Source organism: Dromiciops gliroides, chromosome 2 (genome assembly GCF_019393635.1).
Source record: "Dromiciops gliroides isolate mDroGli1 chromosome 2, mDroGli1.pri, whole genome shotgun sequence".
Lineage (NCBI taxonomy): Eukaryota > Metazoa > Chordata > Mammalia > Microbiotheria > Microbiotheriidae > Dromiciops > Dromiciops gliroides.
The window spans coordinates 354,845,679-354,868,042 of NC_057862.1; the positions used below are offsets into that span (position 1 = coordinate 354,845,679).

The 22,364-nt window shown below is 52.2% G+C and overlaps 1 protein-coding gene across 2 annotated transcripts in view; it reads left to right on the forward strand.

Annotated features, from left to right (window-relative positions):
- Positions 1 to 22,364, forward strand: part of UNC5A (unc-5 netrin receptor A) — a 104,671-nt gene that overhangs the window by 74,958 nt on the left and 7,349 nt on the right. Inside the window, exons 3-10 of one of the 2 annotated variants that reach the window (XM_043981646.1) lie at positions 4,684 to 4,827; positions 5,430 to 5,533; positions 6,709 to 6,889; positions 7,612 to 7,779; positions 12,745 to 12,909; positions 14,599 to 14,787; positions 16,445 to 16,747; positions 22,003 to 22,090. In XM_043981646.1, coding sequence (XP_043837581.1) covers positions 4,684 to 4,827; positions 5,430 to 5,533; positions 6,709 to 6,889; positions 7,612 to 7,779; positions 12,745 to 12,909; positions 14,599 to 14,787; positions 16,445 to 16,747; positions 22,003 to 22,090 — 1,342 coding nt within the window. The remainder of the gene's footprint in view (positions 1 to 4,683; positions 4,828 to 5,429; positions 5,534 to 6,708; positions 6,890 to 7,611; positions 7,780 to 12,744; positions 12,910 to 14,598; positions 14,788 to 16,444; positions 16,748 to 22,002; positions 22,091 to 22,364) is intronic. The other variant, XM_043981647.1, reaches the window with a different exon arrangement.

Below are 22,364 nucleotides of genomic sequence, written 5' to 3' on the forward strand. Positions count from 1 at the left end.
CATACAGGAGCAAAAAAGGGGCTGGGCTTGGACCCAGTGACCTCTAAGGGTCCTTCCTTGTAGCTCTAGTTCTTAAATTGTTCTTTCTCCTCAAAGCTAACCAGAATTTAATTGGGGTGGGGGAAGCTAGAGAGACAGAGCAGCCCTTGCTTATTATTACTAATAATATGTATTTATGTTCTTGTTATGTATTTAATTATAATAACAGAATTACTCTTGCTGTGGTGCACGAGGTTTGCACAGTACTTTCCCTCAGCAGTCTGGTGAGGCAGCCAGCACAGGGCTTAGCCCCATCTTACAGATGGCCAAACCGGAGGCCAGAAAGGGGAGATGGCTGCCTCCGGGAAGGTCGCAGGACCGGGATGACACCATCAGTCTCCTGCTTCTCCTTAGGCCTACACACTAAAGGGTCCAGGGCCCATTAGAGAGTTGTGTTGGGGAGATGGGAGGGATGTTTGCTTGGGAGCAACACCTTCCCACACCGACCCCCCCTCCCCCCAGCAGCCACCCCTTGGCAACTAGGAGGTGGGAGGAGGCTCCTTTGGCTCTCACCCTTCTCCTCCTACCCCAGGACTGGGAGAGGGTGAGGCTGGTGGAATGCTTTTACTGGGTCTGAGGGGGAAAAAAGGATAAATGGGATAAACATTAGAGCAGAAACTCTGACTCCATAAAAGACCCAAATTTGCTGACCTAAGCATTTAAGCACAGTCTTGGAAAGTGTAATTTATTGTTTGTTAAACAAACTGATTGGTTATTAGAAGCAGATTTATGAGAGGGTGAAAATAGAGCCACTAAGGTCATCCTGGGGCTTTAGTCAACAAACACAAACCTGCACGTACTCATCTCCACTAGGCCTGAGTCAGGCCCCTCCCTCCCTCTCTGCCCTGTGCTCTCCTCCCTCTCTTCTCTCTTTCTCCTCCTCTTCACTCAACTCTCCCCCTTTCTTTCTCCTTCCCCCCTCTATAGTCTCCTTTTCCCCTCCCTCCTCCCTCTCTCTCTCCCTCCCTCCCTCCCTCTCCTCCCCTTTCTCCCCATCTATCTCCCTCCCTCTCCTTCTCTCTCTCTCTCCCCATCTCTATCTCTCCCTCCCTCCCTTTCTCCCCCATCCATCTCCCCCCATCTCTGTCTCTCTCTCCCCCTCCCTCCCTTTCTCCCCCTATCCATCTCCCTCCCCCTTTCCTTCTCTCATCCTCTTCCCCTCCCCTACACAGAGAACATCTTAATTGCTGCATCCCCAGAAAGGCTGGGGCCAGCCAAGGTTACATCTGCTCACATACGCACACCTGTCCTCCTCTGCGGCAGCTGCCACTGCCCCGAGTTGTCTCTGATTTCTGCAGTAGGCCTTTGGAACTTGGAGGGACAGAACCCAGGCTTTGAAGGGGAAAAGAAAGCAGAGGAGGGGGAGGCCTGGTGCTGTGGGTAGAGCTCAGCTTAGCCCAGCCCTGCACAGTGAGTCCAGATCTGAGCTACCCCAATCACCCACACTGCTCTCTTTAGCCAGTCTTTGTAGTAAGGACATCTATTTGTATTCTGTGGTACCAGGTGAAGGACCGGTCTGGGCTGGAGAACTGAACAGGCCACACTGAGACCACAGCTCAAGAGGAGAAGAGAAGGAAAGTGAATACAGGGTCAGAGAAGAGAGGAGGAAGAAGGGAGAAGGGGAGAGGGGAAGTAAACCGAGGGTAGGAAAGGAGGAGTTATTTCTCACTAGATGGTGCAGATAGCAGTCTATGTTTCCCTTTTCAGACTCAACCTCAAGAGAGGTTGAGATTAAGGGAGACTAAGGGAGGAGCAGCTAGGTGGTGCTGTGGATAAAGACCTGAGTTCAAATCCAGCCTCAGACACTTGACACGAGCTGTGTGACTCTGGGCAAGTCATTTAACCCTCATTGCCCTGCAAAAAAAAGGGGGGGACTAAGGGAGTCAGACCACAGCTGGTAGCAGTGTTAGGGCTCTTAGGGTGATGATCACTAGGTCTTCCATGTGGTTACTGCCTGTTTAGTTCAACTCAAAGCTTAGACGGTACATGGCCCTGTCTAGTCAGAGGATAAGGCATCAGAACAGGTAACCCCAGTGCACAATGTTACATGAGAACTGTGTTGTCAGAAAGAAGCCAAGTGAGGTTTGGGGGTGGAGGAGTCAGGGAAGTGGTATTTGAGCTGGACTTTAAATAACGAGTAGGAATTAAAGCAGGGAGAAGGGGGAGGAGGGTGGACATTCCAGACATTGGGAATAGTGTGAGAAAAAGTTTTGAAAGTCAAGGAGAACACAGGATAGATTTGGCTGATATAGAATTTATAGATAAGAGGAAAATGAGATAAGGCAGGAAAGGTGGGGCAGTGCCAAGTTGCGGTGGACCTCGAATACCAATTGGGGGTTTTACTCTGACTCAGTGAGTAATAGGGAGTCATTGAAGACTTTTGAGCAAAGGAGTGACATAACCAAATCTGGATCTATCGGTGGTATAAAGGACGAATTGTAGGGAGTGAAGGTGTGAAGCCCTTTTGAGAGGTGATAGAAGTGTCAAAGAGGAATGGATACAAAAGATGTTGCATAAGCAGAAAGATGAAGTTAGAAGGAAGAGTAAATTAGGCAGCCAGGATAATAAGTGCCCCAGGGAAGGTCCATGCCTTTATTATTAGTCAGCTTCTTAGCAGAGTTAACTTGGCCAGGCCAGCAGAGAGGTGGCCTTTAGGTCTCTTGACACATACAGTGGAGTGACCTTGGGCAGCCTTTCAGGGCCCTGGGAAACGCTACAGGAACGGACATTACAGATCTTCCTGGGTAGAAAAGAGTTTCTTCCCTGGACCAGTGAAAAACAGCAGTTTAGTGAAAATCACAGGATTCATGTCTCCTCCCTAGAAGGGACCTCAGAAGGGATCCGGGCCAGCCTCCCCATTTGACTGATGAGACAGCCAGGGCCCAGAGAGGACCACTGAGCTAGATGCCTAAATGTCAGAGGTAGCAGGGACCTGAGAACATGAAACATCAGAGCCGAGAGGCCCTAATCCAACCCCTCCATCTTATAATGGAACAGCAGAGATTTACTTGTCCAAAGTCACACAGCTAGGGAGTCTCAGAGCAGCAAACTGGACCAGGGACTTGCACTCAGGACTCAAACTTGGCCTCCTAATTCCTCATCTGAGGTTGTTTTTACTGTGCCTTGCTAGTTGTAAAAACAAGATCCAGGAGCAGAGGCAGAGAGGGGCTAACCATTAGTAGTTTGGGGGGCCAGGAAGCAAAGACAGGTGACATTGGAAGGTCAGGTTAGCAAATTAAGGGACAGCCCCCACACACCTCCAACCACCCCTATTCAAACCAACTGAGCTAAGTTTGGCTCCTTCCGCCCGTCTCAGACCTGACTCCCTGCACTGCAGCCCTAATTGAATTTCTCTGTTAACAATAGAAACACATTCCCATCCCTGCTTCTCTCTCTCTTTCTGATAAGCCAGTGACCCGAGGGAAATTGGGGTCAGGAGGAGGAGAAATTGGAAACAAACAGTTTTTGCTCTCCTGGGCACCGTGCTTTTGGTGGCCAGACACACAGGTGTTAGGAGGGACAGACAGATGGGAGAAGAAACTGGTGCCTGGAGGGATATCAAGGTGGCCAAAGGGACAGGATGGTAGCCATCGAGCAGGACAGATACATGGCCAAAGAGACAGTCCAGTGTCTGGCAGGGATATTCACTGCCTGAATTCCTGCTTGTCCTTTGAAGTCCAGCCGAAATACCCCTTCCTCCAGGAAGCCTTCCCTGATGTCTTGTCAGAAAGACTTCCCCCACCCACCTCACATATCATTCTGTTTTTCCCTGTCCCTCTGGTGGCCAGAGGGATAGATGGATGGCCAGAAAAGGAAGTTGGAAAAGCTGGGCCTCTCTTCCCCTAACCTCAGAGCACTATATGGGGGGAGATGGTTGCCTGGAGATTAGAGATGAAGCCTTGGCATCCACGTGAGCCACTGGGCTCACTTCTACCTATCACTAGTTCCTCATACAGTGTCTTGTCATGCAGTAGAATTAAACGTGAGACTCAGGTGGTGCTGCCTCTGACCTCAGTGAATGAAGTGCCTCTACCCCTCAGGCAGATGAAGAGATGTGTAGATGTGTGCACGTGTGCGTGCGCGCGCACACACACACACACACACACACACACTTTTCCCCTTTCTGCATATAGGGTTCCAATATGGCCCTGCAGGGCCCCACGGTGTCTGCCAACCGCTCATGACTGGGCAGTCATGTCAGGGTATACTCATTTGACCCCATCCTCAGGATGTGCATGCATTTCAGGCCCTGCCATTTAACCTTTCTGAGCCTCAGTTTGCTGATCTGTAAAATAGATCTGGGTGGAGGTAGGAATGCTGGACTACCTGATCCCTTAAGAGCCTTTGCCACTCTGAAAATCTCACTTCAGTGTTCTACTGTTTCGTGGGGCAGTGTTGTTCTTTGTCCTTCGGTCTTTAACATGACCCCCCCCCACTCCAATCCGGCCTGCAGCGATGGCCCTCCCCTCCCCCACAAACCTCTTTGCCAGATGGGAATTCCTGGGTTCCCCACTCAGCCCTCCCACGTGTTTGTGACTCCTTGGGGCCCCAGCCACCCCCCCAAGTCAGTGGTAACCCCAGCAGTCCCCTGGATCATGCTAACCCCATCCCATACCCCTCACGGTCCTTTGTTCCCACCTGCAGGGCTGCCGATGATGGAGGTCCGCATCAATATCTCCAGGCAACAGGTGGAGAAAGTCTTCGGTCTGGAGGAGTACTGGTGCCAGTGTGTGGCCTGGAGCTCCTCTGGCACCACCAAGAGCCAGAAGGCCTATGTCCGCATTGCCTGTGAGCACCAGGGGGTAACCGGGAAGTGGGGTCATGAGCCTGTCCTAGCTGGGGATATAGGGGTGGAGGACCTTCTGCAGAGGGATGGGCCAGGATTGGAAAGCCCTCCCCTGGAGGAGAACTTAGGGCCAGAATGCACGTGAGCCTCCTGTGCTCAGGGGCTGGGGAGGCGCCCCCAGGGCCTCCCTTTGCTGAGCCCCCATTCTGGCCTGAACTTGGGGAGGGGAGCGGACGATAGGTCCAGTTCAGACTCCCCCGCCCCCAGCCCCAGGAAAGAGAACATCTCTGGGGCAGCCAAGGTTAGAGTACCCTTTCCAGCCCTGAATCTAGCCAAAGAAGACCACTGGCTAACCACATTTCCAGTCTCTGGAACAAGCCTGTCCTTGATTATGGAATCCCTCTTGCCTGCTCCCCTCGAAGCCCAGACCCTGTTCCCCACCACCACCTCAGGAAGGCTAGCCACCTTGCAGAGTCCCCAGCTGTCCCTGATCACATATTCTGGGTTCCAAACCAGTGCCCAGGAAAGAGTCCTCCTCCTTCTTGGGGCCCAGCACAGTGTGCCAGAGCCAGGAAGCCCTCAACCCTCTCATTTCTCCTCCCAGATTTGCGCAAGAACTTTGAACAGGAGCCTCTGGCCAAGGAAGTATCCCTGGAGCAGGGCATCATCCTGCCCTGCCGGCCGCCTGAGGGCATCCCTCCTGCCGAGGTAAGAAGCAGGCTGGGGTCTAGGGGGCGGCACAGGGAAGCAAAGCCCCACTCCCATCCCACTGTCTCTAGCCCTGTGGAGCCTGTGCCGTCCCTGTGTGCAGCCTCCTTCCTATTCCTCTGGGCCCCCACCCCCAGACACCAGCCGGATCCCTCGGAGCAGCAGGGTGTTTAGTCAGCTCAGGGCATCACTCTGGGCAAGCAAGGCCCTTGTTGTCCCTGGGCCTCCTTTCCTGTAAAAACGACCCAGTTGGATCAGACAGTCTCTGAGGCCCCTGCAAGCTCCTCTGAGCCTATAATCAAACAAAGTAAAGGCCTTGAATGATAGTGAAGTCAGTATAGCCCAGCCCGTCTGCCTCTGGGGAGCCCACCCTAGCCTCAGCCTGTGGGGCCATGTGGGAAGGGGCTAAGCTCAGGAACATCCAACATGGGTTTCTTCCCCTCAACAGAATGGTGCTAGTTTGGGGTTTGGTTTTTGGTTGGGTTGGTTTGGGGGGGGTGTCCAATGTTCCCTGCCACTGTCCCCTGGACAGCACATTGGCAGTGTCCACAGCAGTGAGCCTGAAAGAGCCTGATGCTTGTAATAAAAGGACCAAGGTTGGGATTCTGGCTATGCTATTTACTATTTTTGTGACCCTGGACAAGTCACAAGAGAGTTAGCCTCTCTTGATCTCAGTTTGCTCACTGTACAATAAAGGAGGTGTACTAAGATGAGCCTGCCCGTCAGTGATGCTACAAAGTGCAGTCTGCTCTGGGCATCCTGGGCTGAGCCAAGGTCAGCCTAGACCTGAGCCCACAGGGTATCCTGATACTAGCCTCTACCCCATCCACCCCTTCCCTCTTGTGCCCCGGGGCCTGGCTCGGGCAGTAGCCAGGCATTCCCCTCCCAGAACAGGCTTGCTGCTCATCAGAGCCTGGGAGGTTCTCTTAGTGTCCCTTCCGCTCTACCTACTCCCTCCTTCTGTTCAGACTAAGACCTTTACAGGGTCAGCGTGGGCAGGCCCATGGAGGCAGAGCTCATGCCCCTCTACCTCTCTTCAGGTGGGCAGTGCCCCTCTGGGAAGTATCCCCTAGTAGACAAGCCCTAGAGTCACAAGGTAGACAGACCTCCCTGCCCAAGCCCTTCTGGGCAGAGCTGGGGCAGACACATCCGCAAGCACCAACCTGTCCTCCCAGGTGGAGTGGCTCCGAAACGAGGACCTAGTTGACCCGTCCCTGGATCCCAATGTCTACGTGACCCGGGAACACAGCCTGGTGGTACGACAGGCCCGCCTGGCGGACACAGCCAACTACACCTGTGTGGCCAAGAACATCGTGGCCCGTCGGCGCAGCTCCTCTGCGTCTGTCACTGTCTATGGTGAGCCACCACCTTCCCCCTTCCTTCATCATCTCTCAGCAGCCTTGGCCGTGAGGACATGGACCTGTGTGATCTGGGAAGGGCCATACATGCTTTGTTCCAAGAGACACGGGACCACAGATGCAGTGGCCTCAGGAGAATGGGGAGGGGGGTGGGGTATGGCTTGGTGCGCCATGGGAGTGGGTGGCACATTGCCTGGTGGTGCTGTGGAACAGCCAGGTGGTGGCATGGATGTGGGAGAAAACACGTCTACAGAAGGCTATTACAAGGAAGCATGGGCACAGGAAGGGGAGAGCCCAGGGCTGGGGGTGCTGATAGCCTGTGACCTTACTCCTTGGCAAACAGCATGAGGTGGGAGGTGGTGTTTCTCCTAGAATGGGCTAGGGTGAGAGGACACCAGATATGTGCTGATCTCTGGGATGGAGCATAATACTTCCTCCGTTGGGGTGTCATTACAAGTAGTAAAGCCTAGGAGATGGGGTCCCATGTGGGAGCTGGCCAGAGTCTGGATCCCCCACCCCCTGCCCTCGCCTCCTCCTCCCTCTCTGCCTCGGGCACCTCCACTCGTGGCCAGCAGTGCACAGGGGCTGGTCACAGTTACGGACATTGCCTCTGCAGAGTTCTTGGCCCCGACACTCGCGCCCCCAGGCCCACCCTGGGGAGGGGCTCCATGCCGAGCCTCGGGCCTCGCTGACCTTGGTCCCTTCTCTGTCCCACACCAGTGAACGGTGGGTGGTCGACCTGGACGGAGTGGTCAGCCTGCAGTGCCACCTGTGGGCGAGGCTGGCAGAAACGCAGCCGGAGCTGTACCAACCCGGCACCTCTCAACGGGGGCTCCTTCTGTGAGGGACAGAGCGGCCAGAAAACCGCCTGTGCCACCCTGTGCCCAGGTACCGGCCCCTCGCCTCCACCACCATGGCCACCCCGCATCGGTCACTCCGCCGCCTCCATTGCACTAGTCCCACCATTAGGGCCAGCCAGGTGGGCCAGAGGCCATCTTAGCTCGGGGTGATGGGGCAGCTGTCCTCCCCTCTGGTCAAGGAGGACCGTGTCCAGTTCTGGGCACAGTACATTTAAAAGGACATTGACAGACTGGAGCACATCCAGTAGTGAGGGGCCTGGAAAACATGCCACACAAAGACTGATTGAAGGAGCTAGGCTTGTTTAGCTTAGAAAAGAGAAGACTTGGGGATGTGGGGTACATGATGATTGCCTTCAAGGCAGCAGAGAGAGTACCACAACTGGAGTCAAAGAGACTCCAGTGCAAATCTCGCCTCATACACTAAACTAGCTGTGTGACCCTGGGCAAGTCACTTGACTTCTGCTTGCCTCTGTTTCCTCATTTGTAAAAGGAGAATAATTCTAGCACCTACTTTCTGGGGTCTTTGTGTGTTCTGCCTGGCAGCAGAGGGCACAACTAGAAACTGTGGGGAGAAATTGTTGAGAAATAGGCTTAGGCTGAACCTGTGGGAAAATTCCTTAGCCATTAGTGGTCTGCTGACGTCAGAATGGACTCTGCCTGAGAAGGTGGTGAGTTTCCCATCATTGGGAGCCTCTGAGCGGAGGTTAAGTATCGGTGATAGTGCGGAGGTGACATTTGCTGCACTAGATGACGTTGGCTACCTTCCCTTCTGGCATCCTTAGATTCCACGAAAAACATCCAATGTCTAAAATCCGTTATTTCTTCCCTCTCCCGGGTTCCCCTTTGTTCCTCTCTCCACACCTCCCCTGAAGGAAGGACATTGCTCCATAGCACCAGGCGTGAAGGAAGGTGTGAGGTGAGGTGGGGGCATTGACTTCTGAGACAGACACTTGGCTGGCCCTCAGCGCCACATCCGTTTCTCCCAAGACTGGGCTCTGTACCTCTTCCATGAGAAGGGGGCCCTTTGGAGGTTTCCCGGGCAGTGAGACCAGAGGAGTCGTATCTTCAGACCAAAGAGATGGAAGGGGAGGAAACAGCAGGAAGAAGACGAGTCTGTGAGGCGTTATGATAGGAAGTCAGTGGAGAAAAGTGCTAGAAACTTGGGTTCTAGTCTTGGCTTGACGGTCTTCTGTAGGCCTCCTTCTTCTCACCTGTCAAATGATGGGTCAGTCTTCTCTGGCGTTCTGCGTGTTCTAAGCTCTATGGTACTTTCCAGCTTGAACATCCTGTGTTCTAAGATTCCTCTCTGCCTCTGACATTCTTTAAGATCCTGTACAACTCTGATCTTTTGTGTTCTAAGCTCCACCCCCCCTCCCCACCCCTGGCTCTGACAATTCTGTATCCTAAGGCCCTTTCAATCCCTGACATTCTCTGTTCTTGGTTTCCTTCCATCTGTGACATTCTATGTTCTTTGATTCCATAAGGAGACAAGTGTTTGCGCCCCAGGGCTGGGCTCTGGGCCCAGTGCCCTTGGGCTCTGGCCTGTCTTCTGTGAATTGATTTCTCTGCATAGAACATTGATCCCAGAGCCCCACTGGCCCATTCCCTCTGTGTTCCCGGGGCCTCGGCCCACTCCTCCAGCTCTTTGGTGGGCTGCCACAGGCTGGGGAGTTAGGCTGTGGTTGTGAAATGAAGCAGGAGGTCGGGGAGAAGGATGAGGGGAAGGAAGAGGTACCCACGACGGGCAAGGGGAGGAGAAGCATCCCTTATGCTGGCACAGTTGGGCTGCGGGGAGGCTGATGGTCGGATGGGCCTGCACACAAGAGTCAGGCTGACGTCTGGCTCTGCCAGCGCAGGGATGTCGTGTCTACCCCAGGCAGAGTTCTTGGGTACAGCCCATCATCTGATGATAGGGAGAGTGCACACAGCCAGCCAGTCTCTTCCTCAGTTCTCAGCAGCCTTCAGTTAGGCAGCAGGGACTGCTGCCCTGGGCTTGGGAACACAAAGAAGGAAATGAGCCAGCCCCTGCCCTCAAGGAGCATACAGTCTATACACACTCAGTACAAGGCCATGGGATGGGGGGGAGGGAACCACCTTTTTGCAGAAGGTGACGCTTGAGCAGAGTTTTGATGGAAATAAAAGATTGGGGGTGGGGTGCATTCCTGGCATGGGGAACAGCTAGAACAAAGAAGGTCCGGAGGAAGGAAAGGATGAGGAAGAGTAGGAAGGCAGGTTTGGCTGGGCCATAGATACATGAAGGGGAATCCTGCGTAAGGAGGGTGGAAAGGTGGGTTTGGGGCCAAGCCACAGGAGGCTTAATGTGCCAAACAGAGGAAGTTCTATTTAATTCAGAGGCAATAGGGAACCATGAGGGCTGATTGAATAAGGGGGGAACATGAGTGACCCTAGGTGTGACCTAGAGCAGCTGTAGAGAGTGGATCGACACCTACTTCCCCAATTTAGCACCCATCAGTTAAGGGACCCCCATGGGAGGGGTCTCCTGCTGGGCACTGGAGAAAGACAAAAGTGAGAGGACAGTGGCCACCCTTAGCTCACAGGGGCTGGGGGGAGGTATGAACTTTGTCCCTGACCCCCAGCATCTTGCTGGTCTGGGAGGGCCAGAAACCACTGCCAGAGACACTTGGTGTTGCCAGAAATAGGAACGGTGCAGGACAAGGTAGAACACAGGGCACAGGGCCTGGGTTCAGATCCTGACCGTGCCATTTACTCTCAGTCTCTCAGTCAACAAGCATCTCTCAGACATCTGTTGTGTGCCCAACGCTGAGCTAGGTGCTGGACAATACAAATAGCAATGAAGAAACGATCCAACTCCCTGGGAACCTGGAAAAGCCTACCTCCTCCCCAGGAACCTCAATTTCCTCATGAGGAAAACTGACACAGTACCATTTGCAGCACTGACCCGGTAGGCCGTAGCGTGCAGCAGGATGGGGGCTGTTATTTCCACCAGAGCAGGTACCTCCGGCTTCTTCTTTCCCGGTCCCTCCCAGCCACCTGGGGCCCTGGGCAGGCTGGGTCACAATTCAGCAGAGCAGACATTTATTAAGTGTCTAAGTCACTGTACCGAGCAGTGGAGGTTTAAGGATGATAATGAAGCAGGCCTTGGTAATCAGTGCTTACAGTCTCACGGGGGAGGCAAGGAGGGGAAGGACTAGGGCAGTGATGCCGCAACAGCCCACGGGATCAGGGCAATGCAGAGCTCAGCACCATGAACCTTGGAGAGGGTCAGGAGGGAAAATCTCTTTCCCCTCTGGGTGAGAAAAGCCCAGATGCACCTGAGCCAGGCCTAGAGCTGGAGAAGAGGCCGGCAGGCCAGCTCCAAGCATAAGGACGGTGTGAGCCCAAGACCAGAGAGCTGGCCAAGAATGAGGCCCCAGACCCATCGTATTTGGCAGAAACAGTATGTGCCTCTGAGGATGCCACCAGCTCTAAATCTGGGCTCCTATGAATTGACACCAGTGGCTCCACCTTCCACATGGTGTCGGGAAATGGGGACGGAGGCTGGAGTTTCCCCCAGAAGCAGACATAAGATAAGGCTGGACAGGTAGGCTGGAGCTAGGTTATGGAGGGCCTCGAATGCAAGACCAAGAAGTTTGTATTTCATCCTCTTGGCTGAGGAAGGAGAGATAAGGGCCTGAAGAACCGGGGGTGGTTGTGGTAAGAATTGAAAGAAGACAAATGCAGGAGAGAGTGCAGGGAGAGAATCGACCTGACTTAGCAACATGCTGGATTGGGGGTTGGGGGGGGTAGTGGAGGGGGCAGCTAGTGAAGGAGAGGGGAGAATCAGTGATTGGGTGGTTTCAAGCTTCAGTGACTAGAAGGATGATGGTACCATCTGCAGGATGAGATGTTACAGAGAAAGGCGGAGCTTCTGGGGAGAAGAGTTCAGTCTAAGGTGCAGTTGTCATTTGAGGGGTAGCATGGTATGATGAATGGTGTTAGACTCGCAGCCAGGAAGACTTGGGTTCGAATTCGACGATTGACATCTATTAGCTCTGGGACCCCAGCAGACCTCTCAGCCTCCACTTCCTCTTCTACAAAATGGGGCTAATGATACTGGAAGCACCTAGATATAATTATATTATTATATGATAATATTATATATACCAGGTGGAGACGTTTGCCATCCATTCAGAAATCCAAGACTGGACCCTGGGGAAAAGGTTAAGGTTGGAGTCATGGGTTTGGGATTTAAAGCCAAAGGAGCTGATGAGATGGTTAAGGGAAAGAGGAGAAGGCCGAGGACGGCACTGCTCCTTGGGGAATAAATGTTCATTGCCGACCTTATAAAAGCAGATAGCCTCTGTTGCATCATTTAGGAGATAAAGGGTTGCTAAGACAAGGAAGCTCCGGCTCCTTGAAGGCTCAGCTGTTGCAGTCTCGGACTGGAAAATGAGGCGATTTCAGCCAGTAGGAGACCATATCTTGGCAGGGTCCTCCTGGGGCAGGGCTTGGAGCTCAAGGCTTAATTCATGATTCCAGGATCAGGGATTAGTGGGGGGTCAAAGTCTGGCTCCTGCCTTGGAATACAGAGAAAGTCCCAGACCTGAATGAGGACTAAGTTCAGGATGCAGGCTCAGCCGTTCGTCCTAACTGCTGGCCCCCGGCAGCAGGGTGTCCAGCTAGGCCCTGCCTCTTCATTCAGTGGATGTTCCTTGGCATTCCCTCTTGTCCTTAGCATCACACCTGGCCCAGGCTCTGCCCACCGGCCCTGGCATCATACCACCTCCCACTTCCATTAACCCTCGCCTGCAGCCGCCGCCACCATCATACCCGCCGACCACCCTTCTCCCCCCACCCTGCTCCACTCCCTATGGTTCAGATGGACGAGCCCAGGTCTGATGTTTCCAGCCCCTTTGAGGCCTCCTCAGGCGAGAGGTGGAATAGGGGAAGGGGAGTTTGTCCTGTCCCTGAGGGTAGGGAATTGACAGTTTCTTCTTTGCCTCTGTCTGGTGTCCCCGTCTCACGTGTGCAGTAGACGGAGGGTGGACCGAGTGGAGCAAATGGTCAGCCTGCGCACTGGACTGTACTCGCTGGAGGAGCCGGGAATGCTCTGAGCCCCCACCCCGTAATGGGGGGGAAGAGTGTCAAGGAGCCGACCTGGACACTCGCAACTGTACCAGTGACCTCTGCATCCACAGTGAGTTTCCCCCGTGATGTCACCTCACCCCACCCATTCACCCTATTCCCTTACGATGAGCAACTCCCATACTATGACATTTCACCTCCCTGTACAGTACAGAGACTTCTCCTCCATCCCTTCCTCCACTGTAAATCCCAGACACGCGGATCACTTCTTTCCCTCGGTGACTAATCTCTCCCTCCACCCCAACCTTGCCTTGAGTGCCACCCAGCCTTTGCTCCCACCCCCCTCAACCCTGCCCCCAACCTGAGAAGGGTCTCCATGTGTCTTCGGTCACCTGGCCCGGCTCCTCTGGGACAGCTCCCCAACTCCCAGCCCACCCCTAGGCTATGTGCTTAAAGCCCCTCCTCCATGGCAGGTGCCTGGGTTTAGGAGGGTCCCTCGTTTCTCAGCCCTCACCCACGAACCAGACAATGGCCCTTCCTCCCCTGCAGCACCCCCAGCACCTGGCCCAGCTGGTGTGACAGAAAGGGAACTGCATTCTGAGTCAGAGAAGCTAGACTTGAGTCCTGGCTTTACTGCAGTGTGACCTTGGGAAACTCACATAACCTTCACGGGCCTCAGTTTCCTCACCTGGAGATTGATGGGTTTGGACTAGATGACTCCTTGTGTCCTTTCTAGATCCCCAGCACGACCTCCCATCCTGTCGGAGCAGTTGGGGAGGGGAGGGGCAGTAAAGGAGGGGAGCTCTGGGCCAATGTCACTAACACAAAGGTTCCAATGTGATGTTTCCCTGAAACAACCTCCTCTCCCCACCCCCACCTTCGCTTTCAATTAAAAACCTAATTATCTGTGTCAATTCCTTCCTGATGGACCTTCCTTCCATTATGCAGATTCCCACTAAAATCAATATTGATTCCTCCAGACAGCTAATCCTCCCTCTCCCCACCAGGGCCCTTGTCCTTTCTATTCTGCTCTGCCCCCCACCCCCAATCTAAATCCCATCTTAGCCCCCCCTACACACACACACACACACACACACACCCCTTCCATGGGCTATTTCCACACTCATACCCAGCAGCCCCAGGGTCAAGGAGGGAGGGCTAGTCATGCAGCACCTGGGAGAAAGAAAATGTAAGAAGCAGGAGGAAAGGACAGAGGCTGTTTTCCTCTGAGCCCCCCGGAGGGTCCCCCCACCCTGGTGTCAGGCCCAGCCCTTCATAAGGGTTATGGGCTTCCATTGGACTCTACCACAAGCAATAGTAAACAGGTAAACAGAGGCTGGTCTCAGGCCCAGGGAAGATGTGGGTTTGCCTCCCTCTATCCCCTCCTATCCCCTCCTTGACTAATGAGACTCTTTCAAGTCATAGAATCACAGTGAGAACTGGAAATCATCTTCAACGAGCACAGAATATCAGAGCTCAAAGGACCCTAGAACATAGAACTGGAAGGAATCATCATAGAAATTCTCTAACCCAGCTTAGATAATTAGAGCAGGGAAGTGACTTACCCAAGGTCATGCAAGTTAGTAACTTATCTGAGACCAAGGCTCCACACTCCCCTAGAACCGTGTTGCTATTCTCAGCCAGAGTCAACACCCCCTGGTGAGTGCAGACTGACTCCCTGCAGCTAACATAGACACACACACACATCTGTATAGATGCCCCGTAGAGTGTGAAGTCTTCAAATGTTTGCTCTGTGGGGGCTGGGCAGCCTCTTCACCTTTTACCATGCTCCTTCTCACAGCTGCCTCAGGCCCGGAAGACGTGGCCCTGTATGTGGGACTCATTGCTGTGGCTGTGTGCCTGGTCCTTCTCCTGCTTGTCCTCATCCTGGTTTATTGCCGGAAAAAGGAGGGACTGGACTCAGATGTGGCTGACTCATCCATCCTGACTTCAGGCTTCCAGCCCGTCAGCATCAAACCCACCAAGGCAGGTGAGGTCACCCAGCTCTGGCCAGACCTGCCAGGTGTATCCTGGCCTAGGCTTCTCCTTGGGGCTGCTCAGACAAGATGGCCCCGTGGGCGGGAGCACTTGTGTCAATGTGTCAATGACCTGGGCCTGAAATTGGACCTTGGAGTCTCCCATTGGCTTTGCTAGCCCAGGTGATTTTGGGAAAGACTTGGATTTGGAATCAGGTCACCTGCTCCTACGGTAGCTTTGTGACCCTGGGAAAGTCATTTCATTTCTCTGGGCCTTAATTTAGTGTCTGGCTCACTGGTGTTGTGAGGAAATCATTTTATAGATGTTAAAGTGCTATAACAGTTACCCCTGATAAATTAATGCTGGCACCTCTACCGCCTTTCCACACCCTGCCATAGCCTCTTCCATCTTCCCAGAAGGCTTTGAGGCCTAGCCCTCAGGTGGTTGTTGTTATTGAGTCGTTTCAATTGTGTCCGACTCCTCGTGATCCCATCTGGGGTTTTCTTGGCAGAGTTGCTGGAGTGCTTTGCCATTTCCTTCTCCATCTCATTTTACAGATGAGGAAACTGTGGGTTAAGTGACTTGCCCAGGGTCACACAGATAGTAAGTGTCTAAGACCAAATTTGAACTCGGGAAGATGAGTCTTCCTTTCTCCAAGCCCGGCGCTCTATCCTCTGTGCCATCTTGCTGCCCCTGCAACCCTCAGTTAGTTACCTAGTAAATTGAGTTCAGCAGCAGAACTCATTTCTCTCTGTGCCAGTTAGCAGAGCACAGGGAACAATATTCAGTCTGGTGGCTGCCTTTAAGGGCAGAGTGGGGATTGTCAGTGGGGTGCTGGAGCCAGCAGGACAGCTGGGTTTCCACATGCAGGAGCTTAGTTTGAGTAAGTAATGTGGCGTGGCTACCAGAAGAGTTCATTGTGTCTTAGAAAGCATTAAGAGAAGGGGATCGTCCCCTGCCTCAGACCCTGGCAGGCTTCATGTGGAATCCTATTTGACTGATGCCGCCTTCTCAGTCCTCTCTCTCTCTATGTTGGATGCACTTTGGGGGTTGGAGGTCGCCTCCTGGGGTAGAGTGTGGGCTCCTTGAGGGCAGGGGCTGTCGTTTCAGGGGTGTTTATTGTTCTCTGGTGTCTTTTGGTGGAAGAAGGGGTCGGTTCTTGGTATCACCGGGACTTGGCTCAGGGCCTTGGTAAGTTGACTGATGATTGACTATTAAGCTGGAGTTTGTCTCAAGAATGATGGCCAGAATGGGGAGGACACTGGAAACCCTGTGGTATGGAAGGCAGCAGCGATATTTGTCTGAAGGAGAGAAGGTTCTTCTTTAGAGAAGGGGGAATGTGATAACTGCCTCCAGGCATTTAAAGAGCTGTCACAGGGCAGGAGGTTCAGTTCAATCCCCAGAAGGAAGCACTAAGAACAGTAGGGGATTTGCAGAGAAGCAGATGGTGGCTCAATATGAGAAAAAACTTCCCAACAGTTCCAGCTGTCCAAGAGTGACATGGGCCACTTTGGTAGATAGTGAGTTCCCCATCCCTGGAAGTATTCAAGAGATAGGCTGATGTTAGGGATATGGGAGGGGAATTCCCACTGGACTAGAAGACCTGTAAGGTAACTTTTCACTCTCATTCTGTAATTCTAACTCCCTTTTCTCTTTTCCTTCCCTAATAGATAACTCTCACCTGCTGACCATCCAGCCGGACCTCAGCACCACAACCACTACATATCAGGGCACCCTGTGCCCTCGGCAGGAAAGTTCCGGCCCCAAGTTCCAGCTCACCAATGGGCATCTCCTTAGCCCCCTGGGCAGCGGCCGGCACACCTTGCACCACAGCTCACCTGCCTCTGAGGCCGAGGACTTCGTCGCCCGTCTCTCTACCCAGAACTACTTCCGTTCCCTGCCCCGGGGGGCCAGCAACATGGCTTATGGGACCTTTAACTTCCTGGGGGGACGGCTAATGATTCCCAATACAGGTAGGCCTTGTTGTGCGACGGGGAGACTCTCTCAGCAGGCCACAGACAGCATCCTCCAGCAAGGGGAGGAACGAGAGAGAAGGGACTAGATATGGGAAAGTAAGAGGTACTGTTACGGAAGGAGTCCTAGACCTGGCGTCAGAATACCTGAGCTCAAATACTGACCTCGACTTTACTGTCTGTGTAACCCTGTTCAAGTCGCTTCCCCTTCGGGGCCTCAGCTTGGTCATCTGTAAAATGGGCCCTCCCAGGGCCGTTGTGTGGAACATGCTTCATAAACCTTAAAGTGCTATAAGTGAGTTATTAACACCATAGCTAATTAGATTAATGGGTCTAAGTGGTTTGGGGGTGATGGGGACCTCAGGGGAGACAGAGGGACCAATAGGGCCTGCATCTCTGTTATGAGCAGCATTTAAAATTTGAAGTGGATCAGCAAGTGACTGCCAATGGTCTTTAAAGCCATCCTAGCCCAATCCCTTTCTCATCTCTAGTAAAGGAATTTCATAAGTGTAGCAGAAAGGTTGGGGAGACTAGGGATGGGGGAGCAGAATGAGGTTGGAATTATACAGAGCAACATGGGGCAGAAGGTTGTGGTTTTGTGAGACTGAGTCGGATGCTGGGGCCTCTCGGAGCAGGCTGAGCAATAGCACTAAGGGATCTCTTCAGGGGAGAGGGAACTCACAGCCACCGACCTGCGTGCCTGCATGATCGGCTGCCTCTCCTGGCTTTGATGGGAACCCAAACTGGGCTGTCAGTTCCCGAGGCAGCGCCTGAGCCTGTGCTCAGTGCTGGGGGCCACAGAAGCACTTGTGAGCATTTAGAAAGCAAAGCAGTGATCACTAAGAGCTAGCATGGGTTCACTAAGAATGTCGTGCCATACTTGTTCCCTTGATGGATTTCAGTCTGGAGGGAGGTAGGTCTATAAGAAGCAGGGCTTTCTCCTGTTCAACATTTTTACAAGGGACGGGGAGAGAATGGAAGGGAGGGAGGGAAGGAAGGAAGAAAAGAAGGAGGGAGGGAAAGATGGAGGAAGAGGATGGGAGAGGGAAAGAAAGAGGGAAGGAAGGGGATGATGGAAAGGAGGGAGGGAAGGATGAAAGGGAGGAAGGAATTATTAAACATCTACCATGTGCCAGGTAGTGTGCTAAATATTGGACATTTAATCCTCACAACTATAGGGGCTAGGTGCTATGATTATCCCCATTTTACAGTTGAGGAAACTGAGGCAGAGGTTAATTGACTTCCCCAGAGACACAGAACTAGTATCTAAAAACAGATTTGAAGGGAGGTCTCCAGGCCCTTCGCTCTATCCTATGCGCCACCTAGTGGCCTCTAAAGGCATAAATCACATCCTTATCAAATATGCAGATGACATGAAACTGGAATAACTAACCCACAGATGACAGAATCTGGATCCCAAAAGATGAAATATGGGACAGGTTTAACAGGGATCAACAGAAAGTCCTGCACTTGAGTTTGAATAATCCATTCCCCAAGTACAGAGCAGTGGTGGAAATGTGGCTAAACAGTAGTCCATGTGAAAAGAAGCTGGAGGTCTCAGTGCACTGCAAGCTCAGTGTGGTCTGATGCTGTACCAGGCACCTTTCTGTCATGCAACTGACATATATCCCCGTCGTGTTCTCAAAATCCTTTAGAGACATCATTTCCTTTGACCTTCATATCCACCCCAGGGAGGTCAGATATGTTCCCTTTTTCACAGATGAGAGCAGGGGAAAACCCCAAGCTTGACTTTCCCACCCTTGGAGCCACTTCCGTCTAGGTTTCCCTCTGCCCTGTGGATTGGGGCAAAGGCCTCTGTGCCTTCTCTGAGACATACAGCCTCTCCTGTTTTCTTAAGGTATGTCAGACAGGAATTTGTGGTATTAACAAGTTCCAGGTCACTAGATTATAAAACATCTTAAAAATTTCCAGTTCTGCTGCACGGGACTGTTTGACTTTCCCATTGTTCTGTTCTTGGCATAATATAGTGACAAGAGGCCATTGTCCTGGATTTAAATCCTGCCTTAAACACTTAGCAGCTGTGTGTCTTTGGCCAAATCTCTTAACTTCTCTGAGGTTCCTCATCTGTAAGATGGAGATAATAATCCTTGTACTCTGTACTCACAGGGCTGTCCTGAGGAAGGTATTTTGTGAATTCAAAAGCATTCTAGATAGGATCGGGAGTTACTGTCCCATGCACATGTGTACTGCAAAGTCAGCACCTTATTAGACAGGATTCAGTGATGACCTATACCATATTGGGGATCATGCTCAACAACAACAACTACTACTACTACTACCACCACCTCCACCACCAATACTACTACTAATGTGCTGGGCACTGCTGAGTGCTTTACAATTATTACCTCAGCTGATCCTCGCAATAACCCTATGAAGTAGGTGCTATTATTATCCCCATTTTACAGGTGAGGAAACTGAGGCAGACAGGTTGAAGTGACTTGCCCAGGGTCACACGGCAGGTAAGAGTCTGAAGCTGGATTTGAACTTAGGTCTTCCTGACTCCAGACTCGGGGCTCTATCCACTATGCCACCTAGCTGTAGTAGGCCCAGCTCACACGGGATCACAGATTTAAAAGAGCTGGAAGGGGTGGGCACCATTCATAAAGCAGGCCAGCCTCCTAACCATAGCTTCCAAGGATCCAGGAAGACAGTGGGAAGCAGCATTGGATTTGCATGTAGCCAACCTGGCTTAGAAGCCTAGCTCTGCTACTTACTGTTCTACTCCCTGCTACACCAGGCTTTCACCACTGCTACATCTCATGGGGTCCTCCTCCTCTCCCAAGAGCTACGGCTACTGATTTTCTCTCCACACACGCAGCCCCTTGGGCCTTCATCTCTGGTCCCAGATGATATTTCTTGCCCTGATAATAATATGCACTGTTCATCGATGCAATGCTGCAAGATTTACAAAATGCTCTACGTAGATTACTTTATCTCTTCTGCTAACCTTGGCACGTCAGGATCCTATTGCCAGCTCTTGCCTGTAGCTCCTGGCCCCCCGAATAAGGAAGGTGCTTCCATAGCTGAGCCTCAGGAGCACCTTAGGCTGGCCTTCCCTGAATGGCTAGTTGCCCCCTTTTCCTCTTTCCGGGCATTCTCCATGGAACGGTTCCTGGGAGTCTTTCCAAACTCATGGAAATAACACAATTTTAGAGTTGGGAGGAATCTTAAAAATCATATAGGTCACCCTTCTTATTTTTACCAGTGAGGAAACTGGGAGGTTGACTGTCCCTAAGCCGTGCAGGTAGGAAGTGGCTGGGCAGGATTGGAATCCATAACCCCTGACTCCAGATCCAGTGCTCCATCTTGGCTGTTCTGTGTCTTTCCCTCTGGCCTCATCAGTCTTCTGAAGCATATTCATTAGGGCCTCCAGGGGGCACAGTGGATAGAGCTCCAGCCCTGGAGTCTGTAAGTCCTGAGTTCGAATCCTCAGACTCTTACTGGCTGTATAACCCTGGGCAAGTCACTTAATTCTCCTTACCTCGGTTTCTTCATCTGTAAAACAAGCTGAAGAAGGAAATGGCAAACCCCATCCAATATCTTTTGCCAAGAAAACCAAGAGTTGTGTCACAAAGAGTTGGACACAACTGAACAAGTAACGTGAAATAAGCATTGAATGGTAGATTGGTGTCAGATTATGGAGGGTTCATAAAGCCATTGTATATTTTAAAGTCAGTATGGAGTCCCCGAAGGTTTTTGAGAAGGAGGATGATGTGGGCAGACATGTGCCTAAGGAAGATTATTGGTGGCTATTTGAAGGATGGATTGGAGAAAAAGAGAGATTGGGGACAGGGAGTCCAGTTGAGAGACTATTATAATGGTCCGAGTGAAAGATGAAAAGAGGGAAAAATCATGGATAACTCTGAGATTGCTGCCATGGGTGACTGGAAGGCTGGTAGTGCCCTCTATGGAACCAGCAAAACTTGGGAAAGCTGTAGGTTGGTAGGGGTGGGGGTGTGTAATAAGCTGGGACATGTTGAGTTTGAAAGGCCAATGGGAAATCTATCTGGAGATGTCCTATAGGGGTCTGGTGATGTGAAACCAAAGTTCAAGAATGAGACAAGCTGAATATTTAGTTCTGGGGAGCTGTCAGCATCAAGATGATATAAAACCCTGGAGCAGCTGATGAAATCACCAAGCAGAGAAAGAAACCTTAATGTATAGAGAGAGGAGAGACTCAGGGTCAAGCCTTGGGCAGCACCCACCCTTAGGAATCAGGAGATGGATGTGACCCAGTGAAGGAGACTGAGAAGGAAGGCCAACAGGTTGCTGTGAATTATCAAAAAGGAAAAAAAAAACAATTGTCACAGAATCCTAGGGCGTGCAGAGCACATCCAGGAGGAGGGGGAAAGATCAACGGTCAAAAACTACAGTGAAATTAAGAAGTTAGAAAGTCCTGGGCTCCAGAACCCATGGGCCGAGAAGGGGCCGTCAAGAGTTAGCGGTGAAGAGACCCAGAGAGCAGCTTCAGCTGCTTGGTGGGGTCAGAAGCCAGACTGCACAGAGTCAGGCAGCCAGTGGGTGGTGAAGAAGTGGAGGCTAGGAGTGGAGACAGCTCTTTCTAGGAGTTTGGCAGTGAACGAGAGGAGAGGCATGGAACAGGAGCTTGAGTGGAGGCCAGCAGATATTCCACCCACTTGCCCAGGTTTTATTTGAACACTCGATTCATGTTCTCTTCTCCCTCCCTGCCCCTCACCCCACCCCCTCAAGAGTGTGACCTCCCAGAATCACAGGCTAAAGGGATTTAAAGTGAGAAGGGAACATAAGAGATCAGATAGTCCAGCCCCTTTATTTTACAGAGAAAATAACTGAGGTTTGGAAAAAGGGAAGTGACTCATCCAAAACCACATAGGTAGGAAATAGCAGAGCTGATATTTGAAGAGAAGTCCTCAGAGAGGCAGCATGGATATAGTAGACAGAACCTCAGACTTGGAATCAGAATCCTGCCTCAAGTCACTTAACCTCTCTGTGCCTCAGTTTCCTCTTCTGTAAAGTAAGGGAGTTGGACTCTGACCTCCAAGGTCCCAGCCACCTCTAAATCTATAATTTAGCACTTTTACTTTGGGTCTATGAGAGAAACAGATGATTTCCACCCATGAGAAGAGAAAATATTTCCTTATGGATTATGGCACAGGGACGTTTGAAGGGGACAGGTTGGGGAAGGGAGACAAGGATGCTGGGGTAAAGAGTGTCTGTATTGAGAAGGTAACCACAGGCTACTTCATTCCTTCCAGGAATCAGCCTCCTTATCCCTCCGGATGCCATTCCCCGGGGAAAGATCTACGAGATCTACCTCACACTGCACAAGCAGGAAGATGTGAGGTGTGGACATGCCCCGGGCCCTCCTGGGGAGGGGGAGGGCGGGAGGTGTGTCCCCAGCCCTGCAGCCATCAAGGGAGGAGAGGAGGCTCAGCTTGGTCCCCCAACCCACCTCACTTGCAGCCGAGTCCTCCTCAACCCCCACCCAACTCCAAGCCTGGCCTGACTCACTGGTCTGGCCCAGCCCATCTGCCAGGGGCTCTTAGCCTGCCCAGGGAGCTGTGGGAGGGGCAGCACTCCTCATCCCCCTGTTATGACATCATTGCTACTCAGGACC